Source organism: Vidua macroura, chromosome 20, assembly GCF_024509145.1.
Source record: "Vidua macroura isolate BioBank_ID:100142 chromosome 20, ASM2450914v1, whole genome shotgun sequence".
Lineage (NCBI taxonomy): Eukaryota > Metazoa > Chordata > Aves > Passeriformes > Viduidae > Vidua > Vidua macroura.
In genome coordinates this window covers 8887159-8910437 of record NC_071590.1, presented here as the reverse complement: position 1 = coordinate 8910437, position 23279 = coordinate 8887159, and the positions used below count along the sequence as shown (strand labels likewise).

The 23279-nt window shown below is 41.5% G+C and overlaps 1 protein-coding gene and 1 long non-coding RNA gene across 5 annotated transcripts in view; one reads left to right on the top strand and one right to left on the bottom strand.

Moving 5' to 3' along the window:
* The window catches only part of VMP1 (vacuole membrane protein 1), a 59949-nt gene that overhangs the window by 3122 nt on the left and 33548 nt on the right, over nucleotides 1-23279 (bottom strand). For all 3 annotated transcript variants that reach the window (XM_053995826.1, XM_053995827.1, XM_053995828.1), the window contains 3 exons: nucleotides 14284-14364; nucleotides 11338-11454; nucleotides 9040-9101 (listed from right to left, as the gene is read on the bottom strand). In XM_053995826.1, the coding sequence (XP_053851801.1) occupies nucleotides 9040-9101; nucleotides 11338-11454; nucleotides 14284-14364 (260 nt within the window). The remainder of the gene's footprint in view (nucleotides 1-9039; nucleotides 9102-11337; nucleotides 11455-14283; nucleotides 14365-23279) is intronic.
* LOC128817373 (uncharacterized) lies at nucleotides 370-11961 on the top strand. Of its 2 annotated transcripts, XR_008440175.1 has the most exons (4): nucleotides 370-1148; nucleotides 2681-2780; nucleotides 4412-4489; nucleotides 8757-11961. It is a non-coding gene; the product is annotated as an uncharacterized LOC128817373 (long non-coding RNA). The 2 variants fall into 2 exon arrangements; XR_008440176.1 differs by lacking the exon at nucleotides 4412-4489.

The following is a 23279-nucleotide window of genomic DNA, read 5'->3' as shown; positions in this document are numbered from 1 at the left end:
AGAAGGGAGATCCTGATTTGTGTTTAATTTCAAGAAAATCACTGTGTTGTTCTACATTATTAAACTCTCCAAATTCAAACATAAATTTGAAATGGCCAGCAGCAACCGCACGGCCTGAGCTGTGTGGGGAGAACATTCCACTGCAGGTCCTTCTACATTATGAAACTCCCCAATAATATTTATTATCCAATGTTTATATTTGAATATCAATTCAAAATCAGCAGCAACCACACGGCCTGAGCTGTGTGGGGAGAACATTCCACTGCAGGTCCTTAAACTCCCCCAAATTCAAATATAAATTCAAAATGATCAGTGGCAACCACACGGCCTGGGCTGTGTGGGCAGAACGTTCCCAAAGTTGCATCCACCCCATCCTAACCCCCAGCACGGGGCAGTTCTCATTACTGACCACCTCAAATGCAAAGAGAAGGGAAAATCTGATTTCTGTTTAATTTTAAAGAAATCTACATTATACATTATCATACACGTGGTCTTCTACATTAAAAAAAACTCACCTAAATTTTGATTATTTGGTTTTGTTATATCCACTACTGCTGCTGCTGCTCCAGGGAGGGTTTAGTAAAACTCCTCAGAGCCAAGGTACACCAGGTGTACATCCAAGGAGTTGTACAATTCTCTCCCTCCCCGTGGCTCAAACCCTTCCCCTCAGCCTCCTGATCTGACACCATATTCTCTTTTCCAGGCCGAAGCCCAATTAAAAAAGAACAGCTTTCTAATTTTAGGGATTTATGAAAAGCACGAAACAAAGTGTCTCATTCTCCTCCAGTAAATCTATTTATTTCCTTCATGGCCAGGGGCAAAGGAGGTTTTTTGAACCCATTTCCCAGCAAAAGGTCGTTTCCCTCGTGATTCACCGCCGGGTGAGGAAATGCTGTGCCCTGACTGGTAAAAATTCTGGGAAAAAAAAAAACCCTGTGGTGCCCAAAGCACGTCCCTTATCCATTTTATACAAGAACTGTCCATGTTCCAAAGGATTCCAATGCTCCAGAGGTGTCTCAGCACTGCCCGTTCCTGGGAAAAGCTCTCCCAGGGACTGCGGGACGAGTCACGCCCGGAACATCGGCGACATTTTGAGGTTTCTTTTCTTTCTCACCCAATTCTTGGGAGGCCTGAGGAGCGACTGCAAGGTAATGGTTTACTTTTGAACTTCTGCATGATTATGAAATGAGGAATATTTAAATGGTGAGGGATCAATGATTAACAGGGTGGTGTTCGAATGACTCCGTTCCTCACCGAAAACTGAACTCCGTCAGTCCCCAAACTGAATTAAGCACAAAACAAAGCCATGAAACCCAAGAGCAGAGCCTTGAGGAGCTCCTGGTGCCTCAAAACAATATTTCAAAGAATTTCTCACTAAATAATTCACTTTTTCTTTCCTTTTCTGGGCACGACTATTAGTTAAGTGCACAAAAGTAATTTTATCAAAGCAATTTTGAAGAACTGCAAGATCCTAAAGGCAAGAACCTCAGCTCCTATTTTTGGTACATTTGTAAAGATTTTAATTCTGAAAAAAACTGTGCACAGATTTAAATAAAGGGTAAAACATAAGCAGAGGAAAACCTAGAAAATCACATGAAATTCTTGAAATCCCATCTTGGCAGCACAGTATTGGTTACTGGTGCTTTTTTTAGAAAAAAATTAAATAATTTCATCACCCAGTTACGTGCCACCTGATATCCAAAGGCATAATCTTAAATCTAAAAATCTTGAAAATAATTTAAGTGAGTTCTGTGTCCCTGCAAACCCCAGAAATCCAACCCAGAGATCCCTCGGTGCTGATCCAGGAGGGGAGGGGGGAATTGGGGATGAATTTTGTGGGATCCGGGTGGGACCAGGCAGGGCCCACATTTGCATCACAATTCCTGCACTCAGCACCTCCAAAAAACCCGCAAATTTCCCAGCACTGCAGCAGGAAGATGCTGGAAGATAACCCCGGAATAATCCAAACCCAATTCCCTGGTGCTCCTTCGGGAATCAAACCCATTGGCTTTCAAAGCTGGAATATGGAAGGAGAAATTCTGATTCCGAAGTTGTTTTCATCCAGAAGTTGTTTTAGAAACTCTTAACGTTAAATATTAAATTTTCGTTTGGATTCATCCTGATTCTTTGCTAAATTTTAATGTTTCACAAGGAATTGAAACTGAAAATCCCCAAAATTGCAGTAGCCTTTGGTAATCCTAAATTCACTAAAACCATACAATTTCAGTCAAAACCGTGATTTCTGTTCTTACACTTCAACAGAAAACACCCATAAAAAATTAGGATTCACTGAAAAAACACTCTTGGTGCCTGTTTTCAGAACAATTACCTGGTATTGCTAATTAAACAGATGCACTTTTAACACTCAGAGCTACAAGTTCTATCCAAAAGACAAATTCTAAAGCTCTTTTTCCAATAAATAAAACAAAACTCTCCATCTGTTTGAAGCACCACACGACAGAGATTCAGCAAAGTTGCTCGAGGATTATTTTAAAAATTACACCAAGAACCTGCAGAGTTCTTGGAGTTTTGACTCTAAAAACTTCCAGTGCAGTTACAGCAAATCTGAGTTTAAATTTAATTAATTTGCTTTTCCAAGAATAACTGTCAACAGTTGTACCTCAAATGCCTTTCACTGGTCATTAAATGATTTTTGGGTAACTTCAAATCTTTTTAACAGAACCTTTGGAACTACAGAAGGATTTTTCTGCAAGGCACCAGGATGAAGCACCGACCCCAGAGGAGAAAAAAATTGTATTTTCCCTGGGCCAGCTTAAAAAGTAGGAATTTTTTTTTTATATTCCAGTCTGCATTTTCACTAATATTAAAAATACGTATTTAAAACTATTTTAAAATGGTATTTGCACTTCTGAAAGGCACAATTTTCACCTTACAAGGTCTTTAGGAGCATGGGTTACTCTTGAGTGCCTGAAATCTCTCAACCTGTGCCTTGAGAAGTTGGGAATTAATAACTCTGGGAATGAATTCCAAGTCTGCTAAATCCTCAAGTACAGGTCTCTATCAAATGCTGCCCCTCAGTGTTATTGCACCAATATCTCACAAATAATCTATCACACCATAAATTAGGATATAAAATTCCCATTTTATCAAAGAATATGTGGATATTTGTTCACTTTTCCAGGGAGGAATGTTAGAATTCCCAAGTGTTTCCCCAAAAAAAAAAAAAAAAAAAAAAAAAAAAAAAAAAAAAAAAAAAAAAAAAAAAAAAAAGAAGCTGCCACTGTAGACTCAAATTTTGGGAACAAAACCATGGGATTTTTCATGAATGAAAATTTGAAAGTTTATGGAAGTTTCCCATTTATTAGAGGCCTCGAACACCAAGTGATGCTGAAGCAGCTGATCAATAACCCTGAGCTGTTCTCAAAGTGATCCTGATGGAATTAAAAATGGAAATGAGAACCTCAGTGCAGGCAGCCCTGGGTCTGAGCCCTGTGAGCAACTGGGATCCATCCCAGTGGGATGCTCAGGAAACTGGGAGCACTGGGGGAGGAGTCACAAACACGGGAGTTAATATTTAATTTAGTTTAGTTTAATTTAATTTAATTTAATGTCAGAAATTCTAACCTGGAGGGAAACCAGAGCCCCGTGGGGGAGCAGAAGGTGCAGACAAGGCTGGACACACCTGGGGCAGGTGATGCAATATTGAGTCAGGCTCCACTTTATGGATAATCCCTCCAATATTCACAGCCCTCAGCTTGGAAAATCCCTCTGACTCCACACACTGGGGCAAACCATCAGCAGGTTTTGCCCAGATTCAGCTTTTTGGGCTGAAACAGCCAGAGAAAAACATCCTTTGGGAAATGGCAGCACAATTCCAAGTGAAGAACACAGGGAAGGGCTTTGACACAGAAGCAGCAAATCCCTGAGGGTTGGCAGTGCCCAAGGCCAGGGATTATCTCCTGCTGCAGAAAAGGGAGGGAAGAGGCACTGAAGGATCCCACAAAGAAAGGGAACGTGCTGGGATGGGCTCCTCCCTGCCCGGACCTTCAGCTCTTTTTCAAATAATTTATTTCAACTGGATTATTGACAGCCAGGCCAGAGGGGGAAGGCAAAGGCTTTCACCTTCCCAACATTTATGGACAACATCATTGAACAATCCCACCAATTGTATGAGATTCCCATTTCTCCATTCCCCTGTGGGAACACAAGAAAAATCCATCCTGCAGCTCCAAAGCAATAAAACATTTAGGAACAGGCACCGAATTTGGGGATTTTAATATTTAGGGTATTTTAGCCACCCCTCCCTCAAAAATTTCACTCCAGCACGGTGGTCTTTGCAAGTCAGATATTTTAAAACCACTGAAAAACAGATTCCAGTGGAAATATTTTAATGCCACTGGCCAATTAGCAAAGCTGATTCATTTGCATAACGTGTCCCTTGTCTCAACAGGGCACCTTTCTTCGTGGGAGCCCTCTGAGCCTTCAATGGTTAATTTTTTTCCAGACAGTGATCTAAACTGGCTCAACGGTTAGTATTTTAATGAGCTGTCATTTCCTGTGCTGATAAAGATTCTCACAGTATTTAAACCATCCACTTCCCCGAGGCTCCACCACCAGCAGGACCCTGCAGTGACTCACAGGGGCTCAGCCTGAGCCTGACTCAGCCCTGGCAGCTGGGGCTGCCTAAAACCTGGGTCAGGCTTAGGGAAACCTGGGGCTGCCCAAAACCTGAATCCTGGCAGCTGGGGCTGCCCAAAATCTGGGTTAGGTTTAGGGAAACCTGGGGCTGCCCAAAATCTGGGTTAGGTTTAGGGAAACCTGGGGCTTGAGGATTCCCAAAACCTGGATTAGGCTTAGGGAAACTTGGGGCTGCCCAAAACCTGAATCCTGGGACCTGGGGCTGCCCAAAACCTGAATCCTGGAGCTGGGGCTGCCCAAAACCTAGATTAGGAAAACCTAGGGCTGCCCAAAACCTGAATCCTGGGACCTGGGGTTGCCCAAAACCTGGATTAGGCTTAGGGAAACCTGGGGCTGCCCAAAACCTGAATCCTGGGGTCTGGGGCTCCCCAAAGCTGGACCCAGCTCCCTTTCCAGCCAAACCTGAGGAGCAAGCAGAGCCCCCAGCTCCACCCCTGGCCTCAGCTCAGCTCTGGGGCTGAGCTGTTCCTTGTGCCCAGAGCTCTGAAGTTGCAGAAAATAAATCTGGTTTATGGTCAGGTTTAACAGGAAGGTTTTGGGGTTAAAAGGCTCCTTGGCAGCTTCATTTGCTTTATGAGATGAGGGAAGGAAAGATCCTGGTGGAGGTTCCAAAGCTGAAAGGGGCCCAGGTTTGACGTGGTTCACCTGAGCCATGCCCCAGTGGCCAGGACAGCCCAGGAGGCTCCAGGGCTTTCTTCCTTGGGACATTCTGTTATGTTCCATCAGTGCTTTCAAAATTAGGAATTGCAACATCTCTGACCTGCCCGTCCTCAGCTCTGCTCACTGCTGCTCTTTGGAACGAAACTTCTGCTTGCTTTTTAAAGATTCTTTTTTTTAAACTCAATTTAGGGGAAAAAAACCTTGCTTATTCAGTTAAATCCTTCAAGCCTTTTGCAAATAAACTCTTTTAATTCTGTTGTGATCCACTGGCAGGCTTTCAACACGAAAGCTCCTCAAATTTCAGCCACATCTGTGTCCCTTTCAGGACACTAAAGCCATTTTTGTGTGGAGCTGCTCTGCTGTGCTCAGGACACATCCCCCAGGTTTCTGATGTACCTGTGGCAGGGAGGTTGTTGAGTTTTGAACCAACAATGTCAAAGGTATTGGTTCAACCTTCCAAAATTCCTCCCAGGAGGTTATGCAGCCACTGCCCAGTTCTTCCCACCCCTTGACAAGATTTCTGGTTGTCCCTTTATCCCTTCTTGCCTTGTGTTCTAAAGAAATAACCTCAACCTGTATTGTAAATTATTTTTGACTAAAAAACCCCCAACAATCTTTAAGCAAACTTTCCAGTTACCTCAGTCACCATGATCTCATTTGTGCTTTTTTGGTGAAAGGAACACCACGCTCCCTTTACCAGCATCAACTGAGATTAAGTTGTAAGCAAAGAATTATGGCACAAGAAATAGCAGCAAACTGGTTTGTCCAGGCAATGCTTCCAGTACCTGTGACCAAAAAACTGCTGTTCTTTCTCTGAGCAATCACTCACAGTGCCCTGCAGAGCTGGGAAGGGTGGAAAGCTGTTCCACAAAGCCACTGGGTTAAGGACACTTCAGGAGCACTGATATTTTTGGGTGGATTTCACAGAGTTTGTTGGATTCTCAGAGATAACACCCACAAGAAGGGACTTAAAAATCAAAGAGGCAAAACCTCACTGGGCTCTGTTTTAACTCCAAATCATTTTAGAGTCTTTGAGAACCAACAAGGCATCAGAGAGGCCGTGGCTGCCCCATCCCTGAAGTGTCCCAGGCCAGGCTGGATGGGGCTTGGAGCAGCCTGGGACAGCAGAAGGTGAGGGATGGGACTGGATGAGCTTTAGGATCCCTCCCAACCCAAACCATTCTGGGATTCTGATTTGCAGCTAGGAATTCACTGCTTTTGCTGTAGGATCCAGCCCTGCACCTGAGCACCTCTTGCAGGAACAGCCCCAGACACTCCAGCCCAGGAGTTCATCATTAACCACAGCCAGAGGGAATCTGTGTGGGCAGGGTGGGATTTCTCCCTAAAAAAAAAAAGTAGATTTTTCTTTTTTCTTTCTGACCATTTCCCACCAGAATGGATGGCCACAGTTTAGTGGATGCTGTGTGGTTTGAGAACTACTTCTTCAGTAGTTTTCTGGGCATTTTTAATCCACATTTAAAACAAACATCACCCTGCTCTGGAGCACTTTGCACGGTGTGACTTCACAAACAGCCCTGCAGCTGGAGGTAAGAAACAGCAATGGAAAGATGGAGGAGCCAAAAAAACCCAGAACACACAAGGCAATTAAATAGTTGAATAAAATCAGCAATAAACTCTTGCTGAAGAGACAGAGCACAGAACAACTCCAGAGCATCTTCCCTCATCACAGCCCAGGGAGGTCCCACAGCTGGGGAGGGCAGGATCCTCTCCCAGCTCTGAGGCACCAAAAAACCAGCTCAGAGCAGGAGCTGCTGGGAATTCCCAGCCCCAGTGAGTTCCAGCACCTCTGGAAATCCTCCTCACCTTGGATTTCCACCTCACACCAGCCCCACTTCGCAAACCCACTTACCTCCCTCATTCCCAACAAGGTTTGTTCCCAAAAACTTCTACAAAAATTTAAAATTTTCTGTCAACAGCTTCTTAATTTCCTGCCATGTTTTCTTTTCCATTTCATTTTTGATTTAACGAATAGAAAAAGTATTCTATGATTTGTTTGTAATGGAGACCTAGACAAAACTGTAAAATTAAATTAAATGATATTAAATGCCTGGTTATGGCAGGCTCAGTGAGGGACCTAGCAGCACCCAGTGACAATAAAGAACAAGTCTGCACATTAATCAGTTTTGCTTTTTGACTAAAAATTACAAAATTGTCAAGAAATTCTCCCTGGCTTATAAAATTAGATATTCTCAGACTTTATCTCACAACTTAATCATCTGTCTAGGTTCCATTTATCCTGGATATCAGTATGTTCATTATTTTCAGGTATTGTGCTCAGATATTTCCTATTGTTTAAGAGCAACAGCCCTGACAAAGAAAGTCTAAAAGTCATTGTGGTGGATAGAATTTGATTAAAATGAAGTTACTGACCATTAAACAGAGCTCTGTTTTAATTCAATAATAGGGCTTTTAGAGCAAGGTATTGTTTAACATGTTTGAGGCTCCCCTCTAACAGAAATTGATGAGGTAATGCTGGAGACAGCTTGAGAAAAGTCAAGGGTACCAGGACATTCCAAAATCTCACTGTCTCCCAGGAACATTTTTTAACTCTGACATCAACCCTCCAATAAAACCCGAATCCAGCAGAGCTCCTGTGAATGCACTCGAAGTAATTCAATGCAAAATTATCTCCAAGACAGATGAAGTAGGAAAAATCTACTGGGTTTGGCTCAAAGCATCCACAGGAGAGTAAATCCTTGGAAATGTACCTGAGCTAGGGGCAGATCAAACTGTCCGCAGTGATTGATGCTGAGAAAAACTCAGGATGCTTAAAAGAAACCACATTTCTCTCTCTCCCTCCCTTTTTTAAAATAATGTTCACAGCAACAAATTAATTTTGAGTTTTGGTACAGAGCAGATGCTCGAGCAGAAGATCAGGAATAATGAAGCCAGGATTTGTTTCATCAGTGAAATGTCCTGCAAGGTTCTTTTGACACTCCTTTTCTTTGAAGTTTTGTTTTAAAAGGAATTATTTCCAGACATTCCTCCCCTGAAACTTCTCTTGAGGAGTGTGGTTTTTATGTAAAAATAATTATTAAACTTTGGGCAGCAAAATATCCATTTACCCCAGAGATGAAACCTTTGAAAAGCAGGAACACCTCAAAATTTATTTTATGGATTTATATTATGCTGGATTCACTTTAGTTAAAAAAAAAAAAAACCCAAACCAAACCTTCTCAAAATCAGGACACTCAATTTATACTAAATTTAACAAAAAGGGCATCAAGCTCCACACACCAAATTTCTCATTCTGGTATTTTATGATGTTGTAAATGTATAAGGCACTTCCAGTTAAGGAACATGTTTATTGTCAACCTGGAATACTGCATAAAATCTCAGCTTTTTAATATGAAACCACAGAATTCTATGATTTTTTTTCTATAATTTTCTATAAATGTCCTCATTTTTTACCATAGGATCCCACTACACCACTGCAGAAAATCCAGGGCAAACATCCCATAAATGCAGGGATCTGGGAGTGGAGGAGCTGAACCTTTATTTGGGGTGATGCCACAACCCTGAGCCTCAGGACCAGCAAAATCCTCCAAGGACTGGGGGAAGGAGCTGCAAGTGAGACCTAAACCCTGCGTGGGGCAAAGCCTGGAAGAAAGCACCACCCCAGCACAGCTGAGCTGCCTCCTGCTGTATTTTTCCACTTGATGGGTGCAGGTATTAATTACTGAGCTGGGAATTACTCACCCGATGAGGGCCACCATCTGCTCCACGATGTGTTTGCTGAAGGTGATGATAACGAAGAGTTTCTGTGGAGGGACAAGAGCAGTCACACAAAGCCTGGAGCACTTTGTGCTCCTTCCCCAGCAGCTCCTGCCCAGCTTTCCCTCCTCTCCTCTTTATTTTTCAAAGCCTGGAGCACTTTGTGCTCCTTCCCCAGCAGCTCCTGCCTACCTTTCTCTCCTCTCCTCTTTATTTTTCAACTTTCTCCTCAGAAAAGAGGCAGGAGAGAGAAAAAAAAAAAAAAAAAGCTGTTCACTTTCTGCCCCTGTTTGCTCACAGTTTGCATTTCTTGCAGTGCTTTTTGCTGCCCATTCTCATCCTCCCCAAACTCCCATTCCCAGAAGCTCAAGGTCACTTTACTCTGTCAACAATGTTAGAATGGAAAAACAGCCAGGGAAATTCACAGCCCCTCACACAAACAGGATCACAGAGGGGAAAATAATGTGGTTTAGGCCCCTGATTCAGACAGAAACAGCAAAAAAATCCTCAGCGAAGAACAAAGAAAGAGCCTTTGGGCACCTGTGAGACTGTGATAAAACAGAATAATCAGTCCCTAATAATCACAGTCCTAACCCCAATCCAAAATGTATCCTAAAACTCTTCATAAAAACAACTTAGCAGAGCAATATTAAATATGAAAATCTAGCAAGTTTTACCCCTAAATAAAAATCAAACCTGTACCCATGAGGCTGTAATTCCAAATATAATATTTAATAATATTAAAAACTATTAAACATATTAAAGGACAAACTTCAAATACAATTTCAACCTTACAAGAAAAAAGTCCACCATTTATCTAATATAATTTTACAAAACAGAATAACTCTTGGTTTCCTACTAACCACAAAATCATTAACACTTCTGCAAATCAGAATGAAAAAATGAAATGGAATTGACATCATTTTAGTAAGGTAATATAAAAGGAGCCCTGGGATGGCCACTGCACCAGTCACTCACTTCCTGTCTGAACATTGCATTAAAAGCCTTTTCCATGACTCTCACATTTCCTAAATTCCAAGTCCAGCCAGATCACTCCAAAAAATCAAGGCTATTGCACAAGGGTGTGCTTGAAAAAGAGAATTCTAAAAGCTGAGCCTATTACAAAATCAAATGATTTATCAACTGTACAAGGCACTGGGAAATGTTTTTTCACTTACATGGGATCTGAGTGTGGAGCACTATAAATTACACAGCAAACACTGTGGTAGCTGAACAAGGCAATTAAAATAATAAAAGGAATATTGATCTAATATTATTTCACTTTTCTGTGCTGCCAGAACACGTTTTAGCAACACACGGATTTAAAAGCAGAAGAAAATTCAGATAATACAAAAATAAGTGTGGAGAAAAAGCTGTTTTATCCCAAGAAATGGAAGAATTTCCAAATCTATTTATTGTTTTCTGTTTCAGCACTGGGCAAATTAAAATAACCATTTAAAAAATGATGAGAAGAAAAGAGCTTGTGTTTAGGGCAAAATAAAGATTTTAAAGCAGCTTGATGAGGCTGTAACACGAAATATTTTCTACTAAAAGCTTCTGCTATTTTGATGGGAGTCACAGCAGAGATTTCCAAACAACAGAGGCACAGGCGCTGCAAAAACCCAAACTCAGCTGAAAACATCCCAAACACAGCTCATGCTACAGCCCTGACCACACCAGCAAATCCTGCAGGGAATCAAAACTTCATCTCTCCTTGGACCAGGGTGACGCATTTCCAAGCAGAACTCCACACTTTGTGCAAACAGCTGGATTTGGATTGTCAAACCCAGCACATCTGGCACGGCCCTGAGCGAGCAGGACAAACAGGGCCCACCGAAGGCAGCCCCTTCCCAAGCGACCTGGGACACCAAAACCAGCCCCAAAACTGCAGCAAATCCACCCAAACTGGGCTGGCCCAGCCCGGCAGGGCTCAGTGGGGTTTTCTCAGCGAGCTAAAAAGGGCATTTCAAAGTGCAAATGAGCGTTTGTTACCAAAAAGGAGTTCACTGCTGGAGCCCTGGCAGTCTGGTAAGGGCTGTAGGTAAATACTTTGGCTAACCACCAATTTCCTGAGCGGGTCAGCAGCTATAAATTACTCACTTGCCTCAGTTTGGAGCAGCCCAGCAGCTCCTTTATTGTAAATCCCTTGCACCAAATTAATTTCCATTACTTCAAGTCGGGCAAGGAGACTGCAGGATTCATTCCCAAGTAGCACAGTGGAACAGGCAGGGAAGGAATCAAAGGTTTCACCCCCTCCAGCCCCGAGGCAGGGACAGCACTTGCCTGGATGTGCATTTTAATCACAGCTTTTCCAATCAAGGTTGCACCGAAGAAGGTCCAGAAGGGAACCAGAAAGTGGCCACAAGTTATCCCAGCCAGGTCAAACAGGGGGTTTGGGATCTGTGGAGTGCAAGGGAAAGAGGTTCATGAGTTGCAGCACACTTTGGATGGACAGGAACACGACAGAGTCTGAAATTTTGAAAAATGAACAGTTTCCCCTTTTCCAACTCGATCCAAAACTCTTGTGTCTTAATAATTACAAAAATGTTGATGTCGCACCACATAACTTCAGTCTCTGGGATTCAGCTAGACAATGTCCCAGACAGTTCCATTCTCATGGTCCCTCCTTACCCCTGGATCCTGAAAAAAGCTAATGAAAAGTTTTCCATGTGAAGTGTACAGAAACCACAGCAAAGCCATTTTGAGTGATTTATCAAATTTTCTCTCTGACAAGCACATCACTCTTGGAAGCCAGAGTTTCAACTGATCCCCAGTGATTTCCAGCTGAGAAACTACATTAAAAACTGGCATTTATAGTCATATGTATCCAGTTTAAAAACACTGATTAGATTTTATTAAGCATATGCATTTCATTTAAAATTAAAAGAATTTTTTATTATTATTAAACTGCTGGCCTGACTTTTGGTATTGTGATACTATCTGTAAAATATTTTTGAAATGAAATCAAGAAAGTATCTGAATTCCAACCTTTCCCTCTCAGCCTGGAGCACAGGGCAGTGCCTGAGCAGGGTCACTCCCAGGAGCAGTGTGGTACTGCTGGTGTTTTGTGACTTAAATCAAGAAATAAAGAGTGCAGGTAGGGAAGGAATAAAGGACACTCTGCCACCAAGCCTGCAACCTGTGAGAAAGGGTTGGACTGGGCTGCTGGAGAGCAGCAATTCAGATTTATGAGCGGCCACAGCAGCACCTGCAGAGGAAGAAATCCGAGCTGGGCTCTCATCACGGGTCCCTGAGCAGGCTCCACCTCCCTCCCCACCTGGGCCAGCTGCTCTGGCCACGGGAGCTGGTCAATGATTGAGCCCAGAGCCCTCTGCTCCTTGAGCCAAAGCTGCTCCAGGCTCTTCTTGGCTGGTTGCTCTGGGGGATTTTTGTTGGTTCACAGAACCAAAACAGTTTTAATCCCTGCAGCCAGTTTGGGGCAGGGGTGCTGTGGGTACAGCACACCATGGGTAGAAGTTACTCAGCACATCCCAGGAGGGTGTCTGAGCAGCCAGCAAGGTTTGCTCTGTGCTTGTTACTGAAAGTTGCAAACAAAAAAAAAGCCCACGAAGACAAGAGAGCAAATTCTCATAAGTCACAGCAAGGAACTTCAGGGCTGGTTCTTGCTTTGTTCCTTCCCCAGAGCTGCCTTTATATAGAAATAAACTCCAGACAATCCTGACTTCCTTGTTGTCACTAAACAACATGACAGTCAGTTGACTTCACTGGATAAGCTTGCAGAATTTTAATTTCCATTTGCTTGCTTTGGTGTTTTTATGCAGCATTTAGAAGCCACCACTTGAGAGACAAGGACCCACAGCTGGGACAGTCATTACCACTTCACCAGCAAATTCTCCACTCATAAAATACACATGAAATAAAACCCTGCCTAAAATCCAGAAGGAAGATCACAATTACAAGGCAGGCAAGCAGAGGAGACACCTGGTAGAGCACAGAGAAGCCCCTGGGCTGCTGGGGGCACAGCCAAATGCAAAGAGCACATGTGGGGAGATGCTTTCCTTCCCCTTGCTCACCACAGAGGGACAGCTCTGCATTCCTGCTTTTCCAAGGCCTCTGGAACCTTCTCCAACCTCTCCCTTTCTCCTGCAGTTGTTGTGTGAGCACAGTGACAAACCCCAGGTGTGCCCTGGTGCATCCTCATCCCTCCCCCAGCCCAGCTGCAGCTCAGGGCTGAGCAGGGCCTGGGCAGCAAGGTGGGGAAGAAGTTAAACAAATGTTTAAATATGACTGAGCAGGAACTCTGGGGTGTTTACAGCCACCTCTGGTGTTTACAAACCCCTTCCTCCTGCTCTCCTTTCCTCCACCTTGCCCAGTCCCTCAGCCCTGCCAGCTCCAAGCTGTGCTGGTGACAAGGACAGGGCAGGTGTCAGAGCAGGGAGCAGCTCCTGAGAGCTCCTGCCTGGGAGGATTTAAGGAGCAGCTTGAAGGCTGAACTCCACTCTAAACATGAAGACATTTCACAGGATTAGTGAGCAGGAGCTTTATGGCAGCAACTCTAATCAGATTAATCCTCACACAGGTTACCCACATGTGAGCAAGCAGTTGGCTGTGTCATCTTTACAGTTTAGGAAACCAGGAGATGCTGGACACGTGTGGAGTGACAGCCTCAGAGCTGGGTAATGTTGTGGTTATTCCAGAAAAATGGGACTGGGGGGGGTCCCCACACTTTTCCCCTTCACTGCAATCATGTCCCACAGTTTGTGTGTGGGATGAAGGACAAGGCACACCATTCTTACCAGCTCCAGAGAGAGCTTTAAACCTCCAATATTATTGTTTTATTCTGAAAGAAGAGCGTTATCCTACTAAAAAAGGAGATGCTCCTTTCACCTCTTGATTAAAAAAGCCATGAGCAGTTTGTAGCTCCACAGCCACAACTGAAATTTGCTTCCTTTTTCTGCCCTCCCTGGTTCCTAATGACCCAAAGAGCAGATTTGGGAGGACTGGAATGAGTGGATGGACACCCTAATCAGGATTTCTGCAGGGACTTTTCCACTCTCCAATCCATGCACACCTCTGGATTTGAGGATGTCAAGAATGTCAAATACAATCCATCAAACACCTAAAGAAATCCTAACACAATTCCAGCAGATTTTGTTTCCTTGAGCACCACAGAGATCACAGAAAGTGCAAACAAAAATGAATTCCATGGCAAAACATCCAAGCTGCAGTTTGTGCCCATAAATCCCCCAGTTCCTGGGGAAAACTCACCGAGGCACAGGCCAGGATCCCAAAGAAGCCAACCTTCTGCACCAGGTTCTGCACAGCCAGTTTAGCCCGGGAAGCAAAGTCCTGCAAAGAGGAAAACAAAATTATTGATGAGGAAAACCCACCTGAACAGAGCTCAGGAGGTGTGTGATTTCCAGGATTTCCTAATGGGAACTGGGAGAAATTTTAAACCAGGAAGGTTTAAAAAAAAAGCCTGAGTTTAGAGAGACAATCGTGGTGGAAATCCAAGCACCACATGCACTGAGTTTTGGGTTTTTTTTTTGTTTTTTCCAAACCCTGTGAGTGGCACTAAGCTCCCACTGCTATGGAAACAGGTTTTCCACTATTTATTTCCCCATATCTTTGGAATGCCAGTGCTGCTTATACCTGATTCCTTAAACAAGCAGAGGGAATGATTTCCTCCAATGCCATTTCCAGTGGCAAAAAGGAACTTCCTGAGAACAGAAAGAGCACAACAATCCCATTACATCCTCAGATCTGTTCTCCCAAATCCAGGATCTCAATCAAAATAGCCAATTCCAGGCACTGCCTACAACAGACTTGTAAAATTCATTAAAATCCTGAAAGCTGAGCCTAAATTACTTTAAAAGCAGGGAAGGTGCAGCCCCTGTGACTGGAGCTGTTCTGTACAAAGCTGCCTCCTTTTATTTTGTGATCACTCCTTACTCCTGAGGCTCAAAATTTGCCAAATAACCAGGAAACCCCTTAAAAAAACAAAAATAAAGATCCTCACAAGCAGTTTCTTTGCATGTGAGAAGGGAATTTACAGGAGATAAAATTCTTTTGAAGCTAAACTGTCCAGAAAAATAAAAGCAAGGTCAGTGCTCCCTGCTCAGGCTTGGCCACAACAGCTCCAGAAAGCTGGGAATCCTTGGGAATAGCAAACATCAAAAAATAATTACCCATTCCTTTTTAAAAACCTACAAATAAGCAATAAAATTCTGATTTTCCAGGAGCAATGCAATAAATTACTCAAGGAAATGACTTTAATCAATAATTAATGATATTCTAAATTCCAGCCTTTACTACTGTAGAATTTAGAATATCATTAATTATTGATTAAGGCAACTGCAGGGTAATCCAGAAAAATTACATTTATGCAATTTTAATTTTGTTACAGTTCCATTGAAACCTTAAATTCTACACACCAAAGAAGGAAAACGACAATTATTTTACAATGTTCTTGAATATTATTTAAAATTTGAGCTGTAGAATTGACAAAATATTCTGTGGCAGATTAAAAAAAATACTAGATCTGTGATGAGACCATTTGCTTCTTTTTACACCCCTTTTTCAAGTAGTAACTTTTCTCCATTACTGTCCTTTCAAACAGTTAAATTCCCTACTTGAAAATTAAAAAAAAAAAAAAAAAAAAAAAAAACCACAAACAAAAAAACAATTATTACTCAAGTCAGAATAATTCTATTTATTGTATTTAATGCCTGGAAAAATAACTCAAATTAAAACTGCAAGAAAAATGCCAAAGAAATGAGATTTCCTAAATCTTTCAGTGGGACATTTTTAACCACAGGGGAATATAAAAATCCTCTAGAATATCCTATAAAGGTGAATTTCCACACTTTGACCAGGAGTTACACCTTGGGCTCATGATTACAAAATGGAAGAGATTAAAATTCACTCTTTTAATGAAAATTTTCCCTGATATTTTCCCACTGAACTCCTAGGATCCCCACAGAACACGAGGGATTAAACCTGCTCCCAGTGAGGCTGACACCAATCCCTTGAGCTTATTCTGATAGGAAACAATCTGGAAAGTAAAACTAATTTTTTAATTTTTTTTTTTTTTTCATTAAAAGAGAAAAAAATGACACAAATTGTTCTAAACAACAAAACACAACAATTTCCTGACGACCAAGCCCAAAAATCTTGCGACATCCAGGGCAGTTCCTGCTGCAACCCCAAATTCCCTCGTGGTTATTTCCAAGGAAACAGAACCCAAAAAGGGGATCCCAGCTCCAGTGGGACCCTCAGGATTTGGGATGCAGGCAATAAAACAACACCCTTTTTTTTCTATTTTATAACAACACCCTTTTATTTTATTTATTTCTAGGATTTTCCCCAAGGACAACAACACCTCTCCAATTCCCCAGGCAAACACAGGAGTGAAAAGCAATCTTTAGGATCCTTTACAAATTAGTTTAAACACCAAAAAGTGCTAAAGCAGATTTTGTCCTTGGGAAAGGTGTCCTGAAATGTTCCTTCCTCAGGGATTTCTGGAGCAGAGCTCACTGTGGCCATTTTCAGCTCCTATTTTCTCCCCCATTTCCCAAAGCTGACAAGGTTGGAGCAATATTTTCACTTTTATAAGCCAATAAATATTTTTTCCTCGCAGTTCCATAAATCTGATGGCAAAGTATCTTGAAAATAAAACACTCCAAGACAATTATTCAAGTGGCTCCATGATTTATATGCATGGAAGTTGTTTCTATTCTGATTTTAATTTATTCCCCCATTATCTTTTACTGTGTTGCTAATGCACTCTTGTATTCATTTTCACAAGCTGGAACTGGAAATAAACTCTCCAGCAAATGACCTATAAACTAATACTTGCAGCACAGCTGCTTTAATAAAATATATTATTATAATTAGATATAAATTGACTATATTAACTAATATTTCCTCTCCAGCTAAAAACATATAAAACATTAAAAAGCTAATAATGAAAGTCTTTAAAAAAAGTTTAACAAGTTTGTCTCAAAAAAAAAAAAAAACAAACCAAAACCAATGTTGGAGCAAATTTTCTCACCTTGTTAATTCATAACTTTATTTTTTTAAGTTATTACTCAGCTTGTTTCTTTGTTAAGTTCTGGTTTTACATTGTCTATCACAAAGTACTTAATGGAAAGCAAAATTTTACATTCCAAAAATTTCACTCAAGAACTTGTCATTGGTCTTTCTTTTTTTCCAAATTTTCTAAATAAGCCAAAAGACAAATTAAAGATTTTTTGGGTACCTATTTTCTATGATCTAATGGAATCAAAGCTATGAATAATTTGCAGGGTGATAAACCTACCAGGGTTGCAACAAAACTATGAATTCCAGCCTCAACATTAACTCTGTGAAAACATGTTCAGAACTATTTCTCTTTGGTTCCTTCCTTAAATTTTGTTTGACAAACCTTTGTGACATCTGCAACAATAAAAAAGCCTTAAAAGTTTCATTTCTCTGACAATACAATCCCCAGTTTTACAATTTCACAACAGAATATTGTTTTTTTTTTCTTTTCTAAAGCCTGCACGGGGAACAATCTTTCCTCTGTTTTTTTTTTTAAGCATTTGAAATAAAAGAACTTTCATCAATTACTGCTTTAAAAAAGAATATTATTTTATAGAGATAAATATAAATATATATGTGAATTATATGAAAAGAGATAAAAGTTCAGCTACTTACAGGCAAACCATTTTCCCCCCAAATTAAAGTTTCTAGACGGGACTGGCCTCTCGGCTAATTGTGAATCATTCTTTATAACATTTCAGGATGCTTTAGCTCACTGTGTCCCTTTCAAAGATGATTTATTTTTTGGGGTTTGGGAATAGATTTCCTGTGAGTGCCACAGTGCAGGCAGAGGAAGGTGAAATGATTAAACATGACCTCATTGGGTTAATCATCACATCCCAAGATCTGGGCTGGAACAGAGCATGGAAAGGTCAGGGATGATTCCCCAGGCCCAGCTGGCAGCTCGGGGTGGGGGAATTGTCCTGGATCTGCTCAGCCTCAGCAAAAGGGAATTTTTCATCATTTGATTGACCCCACTGGCTCCATGGGACAAAAACCACTCCCAAATTTCCAAACCTAAAGGGATGGTAAGGAGAATTTAGATGTTCTGCCTCAGTGTTCCTCCCTGTGTAAATATGGACCCTGGAAAATCCTTCCTGAAAGAGAGAATGGACAACCTTGTCTATGTTACAAAGTTTTGCCCTGTCCCTCTGTTTTATTTGCTTTCCATTTACAATTTAATCTCTCTCTTCTCTCTCCTCTCACTGTGAAGTTGGTGAGCTCCTCAGTGTGAGGGAAGAACAAGCACCTCACCAGATTTAACTAACAAACTCAGGGAAAAAATAATTTTAATAAATTTCTTTTCCCTCTGTAACAAAACAATCACAATGAATTGTTCCCACTGAAATTGTGGAGACTCTTTTTCCTTAGTCTGTAATTGCAGAGTTGATTGATCCACAGGAGTAGTTGGAGGTATCCAAGGAGCTCTGAATAATCAGAGTGGGACTGAATCCCACAGAAAAAACCTGTAACACTTCCCCAGCTCTGCTCTCTGAAGCCTGCACAGGCTGTGCAATGTGACAGTTCATTTTCAAACACTTGCACTCACATTTTAGCAGCACTGAGAAACCAGTGGCTCCCATCACATCCCAGCTCAATCTCTGAAAAAAAAACATCCAGAACCCAGGGATTTGAGGCCTGGGAAAACTTCTCTCCCTTTTCTTTTCTGCTGTAAATACCTCAAGCACTTGACAAATACATTGGTAAAACTGGCAGATTTAACACAAAGATGGAGTCAATTCTATTGGTGTTGGGATTTTTGATTTGGGAAGAATGATGTGTAGGATTTTAATGATTTTAGAAGGTTACTCGATTATTTTATTATACTATATTATAAATCTTATTATATTAATATAATTATTATATAATTTCATTATACTATATTATATTAATAAGAACTATTATTAACTATTTAACTAGAAAACTTGTGACTCTCTCTTGAGAGCCCTGATATACACATGGATTTGATTGGTAAATGACTTTAAATCATTATTATTAGAATTTAATTAAGTAATTACTTTGGGTAAACAATTTTTAGAACACATTCTACATGGGCACAAACACAGGAGTAGTGAATGAGATGAGAATTGTGTTGATTGTCTTTTCTGTGCTTCTCTCACAGGAGAAATCCTGAGCAAGCTGAGTCTCTGTGAATGTCACACAATTCCATCCCAAGCTCATGGTGCACATCCCCTGCTCCCGAGGTCACACAGGGCTGGGAGCAGGGCAAGTCAGGGATGCATTCATGCCATGGATATTCCTCACCTGGCCTTTTTTCCAAGGCTGGCCTGGAGAAGTTCAAAAATTTTCTAGAATGTCTGGAAGGGTCAGGATTTGTGACAGGAAAACAGGAGCATGAGTGGAAAAAAAAAATGAAAGGGCATAGAGAGAGATCTGAATGGGTTACACCTCAGTGGTTCTCCAGAACTCTGGAGCAGCTGGAGAGAGGGAAATTCATCCTCCTGCAGATTCCCCAGGCCAAATGTGTCTCTTTTGTGTGGACAATCCCTCAAGATTTGAGTATTATTTCTATTACTGCTATAATAAAAAAGTTTAATTATCCAGATAATCATCTGAAGTGGAGAACATTTTTTTCCCCCCAAAGATTGAAGACTGGGTATGAAGCTACCACTTAGATCACCAAAATTATAGAGCCCTTAACATTTAAAGAGCTGCCTACAAAGACAGTGCCCCTCTTTATGTAAAAATCCCAGTTATGTTAAAAATGAGCTGCACAGTATTCTGTTTCTTCTGGCTTTCTGTTACAACACAATGGAATCAAACACAACTTATGGGAGAATGACCATTTGTGGTCAGGCAATGGATTCCAGGATTTCAGACTGGGAGGAATTATTAACTCCTTGGAATAAAGCACTGACTGCAGGGGAGCAGCTGCAAAGGAGTCAGAGAGGTACCCAAGGCTGGGAGGTCACATCACATCCCTGCAAATGTTCAGCACTCACTGGCCAAAACCACTGCTCAACCCCCCCAAAATATCAAAAGTATGAGTAAATTACAAACAGGAGTATTGTGATAGCAGCTCGTGGATCTTTGTTCCAGCTTTCTCCAAAATACTTCCAGTTAAAAGCAAAGGGGTAAACTAAAAGGGGATATTTTAATTTGATGCCTGGAGAGCAGGGGGTGTGAGGGGTATGGTTTAAACTTCCTTATCACCCAAAAATGTGGGAGAGAAAGGTCCTGTCTGGGAAATCAGACTCCCAAAAGAGGAAGGTGGAAAAAGCTTTCAAGGATTACTGAAAGCAGTGATGGGATGGTGGCAAACTAAGCAAGCACTAAGTCTGATGAAAGAAAGAGATTTACACCCAACAGGCACAGGGCAGATATTCCACATTCTAAGTAAGTTTCACTTCATGAGAAGTCTGGGTTTTCTGAGACAGTAAATTCTGGAAAAGGAGTTGAGTAATCATGGAAAAGTTGCAAGAGAAAAGGACATAGATGTTGAACATGAAAACAGTTTTAAAAAGTACAAGATGAAGGCAACCAAGCAGCAATAAAACAGCCTTGGCTTCTCCAAAGAACTGTGGAAAGAAGAGAGCAGCACCCACAAAACCTCATTAAACAGACTGTGCTGGAGATCTGAGCGCTTGAAACTGCTAAGAGTTCAATATTCAGAATATCTGTAGGCAAGGATGAACATACAGTAGATATTACAGACTAATCCCAAGTTAATAAGAAATTCTACCTACAGGTGGACTCTTCCATTCTGAGGATGAGAATGGATCACAGATTGTGAGGTTATTGATAGTTATTTCCACATCTGTCTTCAAATTCTTGAGGCTGGCTGCATGTTAAGGTTAAGGGGTGATGCTGCAATCCAGAGATAATCAGGAGGATGCTCATCTTTGGGACTTTGTAAACTCAGACATGAGTAACTACAATTAGTTCTTGGGACAGAAAACCTTACCTTTTTCTATAGAAAATACAATTAAATCCATTGTCCTCTACTCAGATTTTAAAAGTGCTGTTAGATGTTAGAAAAGACAGACAAAAGAAGTCACAGAGTTGTGTGAGGAGCTGAATTTTTTGCAAGCCCTGTGGGAGCAGAGACAACAGAGTGAAGTGTCCATTCCAACAGCAGGCTTGGCTTTCCTGGTTATTTAATTTTAGCCTGTCTTGGAGTAAAAGGGTGAAACTTCCCAATGATGGGTCCATTTTATGGTAAATAAGATCTCCCCATTAACAGGAGCAGGAATGAAGTCAACCAGCTCTGGATCAGTCCATTAGTTCCACCAGGAACTTCCAGGTATTTTCTTCATTTCATTAACCATCTGGATCATGGTAGGAACTTTTTATTTCCATTTCCCCTCCCCCTTCTCAAGGGAAGAACCAGCAAAAATGGCTTTTTACAACAAACTCCATCTCAGCAGCTTTCATTTCAAGATTTCAGCCTGTTACAATCCACACTCAGGTTCAGATGGGAAATACCAAAAGGAACACAGATTATAGGGCTCAGTGAGCTCTATAACTCAAATTTAAAGCCAGCTTTTTTCACAGCTAGAACTGAAACTCTCAGACTTCTACATAAAAAGTCCTTTCGCTTCACAGGCTGTAAGAATAAAGAAATTTCGTAAAGAATGAGACACAATTAAAGGAAACAGCCTAAAGGAAGAGGAAGGAGCATGTCCTTTCAGCCTTATCAGATCTGTCCTGCAGAGCTGTAGCCCCTTTAACCACATCCCCTGCCACCTCTGCTCCTCAGAGCAGCAACGTGTCCACTTTGACACTCTGCAGCTTTCCAGCCCTGCACAGAAACACGAAATAAACTGATTTCTTTCCTTGCTGAACAACCACTTTCTATTGACATCTGGCAGGAGACCTGGCAGAGCAGATCCTGCAGTCCATTTTCAGGGATGGGAGCTGTCAGTGGCAATGTCAGCAGCACTGGAGGAGATTTCCCAGGGAGCTTGTGCAGCCTCCAGCCCTGGAGGGCTCCAGGACCAGCCCAGACAATGCCCTGAGGAACCTGAGCTGGACTAGAAAAAGAAAGGAAAAAAAAAAAAAAAGGTTGGACTAGAAACTGCCTCAGGTCCCTCTGGAGGTGAATTTTTCTCTGATCCCATGACAAGATACTACAGCCACAGGCAGGAGATGAGTGGAGTAAAGGAACATCCCAGCACTCCCAAAAAACCCCGCTGCAGCTGCTCGTTTATCTCAAAGCTATCACTGCAATCAGTTATTGTGGCCACAGCTCTGCCAAGTCCAGAATACTGTTTATTTTAAAAAATCCATTCTAAAGAATCAAGCCCTATTTTGAGGTGGTTTAAGATCCAGACATTGCAAGGAAGGAATTTTTGATAACCAGTCACGAAAATGGACATTTTCAATTTCTGATAAACCTGAGAACTCGAAGCCATCAGCACTGAAAAAAATACTGTTTCTCCACACAGGACTCAGACATAAGTTAAGGATTAAAATAGAATGGAAGTGAGGAACTTCTGACACAGCTGACAAAGCCTTTAGCACACACAAGCCTTCCCTCTCAGCCCAGATGTGCAACCTCTCCCCTGTTCTCCCTGGAAGGGACAGAGGTTCCCAGACAGCTCAGAGAAGTGGTCTGCATACCAGACTCTTGTACAACACAGATATTTAAACAGTGTCTGGAACAGGAGAGAAATAAAGCAGTCATTTTCTTGATTATGATACTAGAATGAATTTCTATCAGTTATTGGAAAGTTGTCCTTACAAAAATATTTAAAGCAGTTTTTCTGACCCAGCTTTTGATCATTTATTGGTCTTTCTCAGAATACTGAGGAGTGAAATAACAAGTATTTAGGGACAAATTTTCCCCTTAGAAACCTGTGTTGAGCATTCCCAACACACATGGAACATGGCATGAAAATCCAGTGACAGAATTCAACCACCTGCTTTTCCACAACTCCTGTGCAAATGCAGCTGCCAGCATTTCCAGCACTCTTGGTGACATTATTTCTAATTTCTGTAGTAAACTGAGAAATTTATTACTGAGAAAATCCTCCTGACCTAATACTGAGTGAAAATGTTGCAAAGTAACCCAGGTTTCCTCACTGCCTGGGTGATTTCTGATTTACGTACTTCCACACTGAACATTACAATCATTTTTTAGGGAACAGACACAAAGAGCCCTTCAAAATAGAACTCAAAAAAGTCATCTCCAGTCACCATTAGTAATCAGTGCAATGCCC